This window comes from Saprolegnia parasitica (assembly GCF_000151545.1).
Source record: "Saprolegnia parasitica CBS 223.65 unplaced genomic scaffold supercont2.964, whole genome shotgun sequence".
Taxonomy (NCBI): Eukaryota; Oomycota; class Saprolegniomycetes; order Saprolegniales; family Saprolegniaceae; genus Saprolegnia; species Saprolegnia parasitica.
The window spans coordinates 1-2712 of record NW_012157358.1 but is presented as its reverse complement, the minus strand read 5'-3'; the positions used below and the strand labels follow the sequence as shown (position 1 = coordinate 2712).

Sequence of the window (2712 nt, the reverse complement as noted above, 5' to 3'; positions counted from 1 at the left end):
CGTCCCAGCAAGCCGCTGTCATCGCTGTCGCTGCCGACACCGGTGCCAGCGCTCTTGGTATCGTTCAGACGGCCTTGGCAGTTGGAGTGCCTTCGTCAATTGCAAGCTTCGTTGCCGCTGCGGCCGACTTGGCGGCGGGCGTCGGTGCCGATGCTATTACCAGTGCTCCTATTGCGGATATCATTGCTGCCGCGCATGACGCTGGTGCTTCCTTGCAGCAAGCAGTCGCTGTGGCCGATGCCGCGTCGTCGGGTGTCACGGGTACGGATCTTGTGAACGTCGCGCTTGACTCTGGCGTGTCTCCAGCCCTTGCTGGAACGGTTGCTACCGCTGTGGCGGAGGCAGCTGCAACCCCGGCACCTATCGCCGTTGTCATTCAAACGGCGTTGGATTCGGGTGCGAGCTTGAACCAAGCCGCCATCATTGCCACAGCAGTGGAATCCGGTGCCAGTCAAGTTGGCATCCTCAGTGCGGCGCTCGCGGCGGGTGTCTCCCCCAAGGATGCCATTGTCATTGCCTCGGCTGTGGTCTCAAGCAACGGCTCTGGTACGGGGTCGCTTGCCGCCCAAACAAAAGCCGTGTTCAACGCTGCTGAAGGCACGGGCGCTAGCCCCGAGCAAGCTGCGGTGCTCGCAGTCGCGATCCAAACCGGTGCGACTGAGGCTGAGATTGCCGACATTATCAAGAACAACGGCGTCGGCTCATTGAAGGCTGACATCATCGCCTCGACGCTGAGTGCGCTTAGCCCTGGCAGCGCGACCAACATTGAAAAGGTCGACGAGCCTGAAAAGATCATCTCGAACAGCGAGGACGCCGGTATTCCGCCGGGAGTCGCCGCGGAGATCGCTGTTGCTGCCGGTCAGGGCGAGACAAAGCAGCAAATCGAGCAACTTGGCGTTGACGCTGGTATCTCGGCCCAGATCGTGTCGAACATTTTTGCCGGCATCTCCACGGGGTCCCACAAATCCGAGCCGGAACCGGCCACCGACGACAACACGTTGCCTGCGTATCACTTTACGCCGGCGCCGACGGCCGTGGGCACCGAAGTCGACACGCCATCCACGACCGGCGGTGTGTTCCAAAACATTGTCGCCTATTTGACGTCGGCGCCCGCGAAGCCGAGCCTCCGATCGCGTCCGCAGTGCGCGCCGACGGCGTAAACAGAGACGTCTCCTTGTCGAGTGATAATTGTAAGCGTATATTGTTCCATTGACATGTGTAGTGACTAGCAATCTCCTTCTTCATTCGCTCACCGGGCTGTGGCTGCGTGAGCGGCGGTGCGGGGGCTCCTCTTGTTGTTCTGTGGTCGTCCGGGGGCGATTGTGGCCGCGAGTGGGGCCCATGACGACACGCTGTATAAAGGCTTTCCAGGCTTCGCTGTCGGCGGCAAAGCCTCGCAGTTTGCTTGGGTCATCGAGAGACGCCAACAACTGAGGCGGCGTCAACGACTGGAGGTCACTGTGCACGACGATCGGCAACGTGATCTTGGTGCGGCATTATCTACCAGAATTGTCGTACTAAAGTGCGGGAAAATATGACATTGCGTTGAATCAAATCACAACCGCATTTCATTAACTAATGTGCGGAATGCGCTCAATATCATTTGTGACGTCGTGCAATTTGATCAAAGAATTTGTTTTATTCCCTGTAATTTGATCGCCGACGGTGGACTTGTCACGGTACCGATACCGACCGGTACAAAACCATGCACTATATTGCGAGGTCGTCGCCTTCGAAGCCGACGACGCGGTGCTTCACGTCATGTCGACAGCGTACATGAATAACTTCGAGGGCGATCGTGTATTACCGGTACTGTACCGGTACAGGGTACACTTTCACCCTCGAAGTTACATGGCGCAACTCCACAAGTCCATCGAAGTACACGCAGTACTTCGATATGCACAAGCCCGTGGCCAGCCACTGCGTTATAACACTCGTTCTGGCGCGTAACATACTGGCAGCCACGTCGACCAATGGCATCAAAGCATTTTCCAAAAAGGCAACAAGTCGATGGTGCTCTACGTCATTGGCCTCGGGCTCGGCGATGAGACAGACATCACGGTGCGCGGCCTCAACGCGATCAAGACGTGTGACAAGGTCTTCCTCGAGAACTACACGTCGATCCTCGGCATCGACCACAAGCTCTTGGTACACCCTCTACGCGCTACTCATGACGCGAAAATCTCATGCAGCAATGCTCTAGACCGAGTACTATGGCCGCGAAGTCATCTTGGCCGACCGCGAGTGCGTCGAGTCCGGCGCCGAAGTCATCTACGAGCAGGCCAAGGACAAGAACATTGCGTTCCTCGTCGTCGGCGATCCGTTCTGGTACGGGCATCGATCCTCGCTGTGTCGTCACACTCGTCAATTGCATGTAGCGCGACGACGCACACGGATTTGATCTTGCGCGCCCAAGAAATCGGTGCGCGCGTTGAAGTCATCCACAACGCGTCTGTCATGGGCGCTGCCGGCGCCTGCGGCCTCCAGGTTCGATTGCTCGGTGCCACTCGTCGAATCTCATGCACCGCCAGCTCTACCACTATGGCCAAACCGTCTCGATTCCGTTCTTCACCGAAGGCTGGCGCCCCGATAGCTTCTACGACAAAGTCGCTTTCAACCGCAAGGGCGGTTTGCACACGCTCTGCCTCCTTGGTACCGCGCCATGGCCATGTTCTTGTTTGACTCATGTATGCCGCAGACATCAAGGTCAAG

The 2712-nt window shown here is 57.7% G+C and overlaps 2 protein-coding genes across 2 annotated transcripts; both read left to right on the top strand.

The window, feature by feature from the left end:
• Positions 1 to 145: 145 nt before the first annotated feature.
• On the top strand, positions 146 to 1160 carry SPRG_18084 (hypothetical protein; the record flags this gene model as incomplete). The annotated part of the gene is made up of 3 exons (XM_012357514.1): positions 146 to 261; positions 342 to 546; positions 598 to 1160. The coding sequence occupies exons 1-3, from the start codon at positions 151 to 153 to the stop codon at positions 1158 to 1160; spliced, it is 879 nt and encodes a 292-aa protein (XP_012212904.1). The 5' UTR covers positions 146 to 150.
• Positions 1161 to 2010: 850 nt separating this feature from the next.
• SPRG_18083 (hypothetical protein) lies at positions 2011 to 2652 on the top strand (the record flags this gene model as incomplete). Its single annotated transcript, XM_012357513.1, has 4 exons — positions 2011 to 2148; positions 2204 to 2328; positions 2379 to 2487; positions 2532 to 2652. Coding segments are annotated over 4 exons (493 nt in total), but the record flags the coding sequence as incomplete, so codon positions are not given.
• Positions 2653 to 2712: the final 60 nt, after the last annotated feature.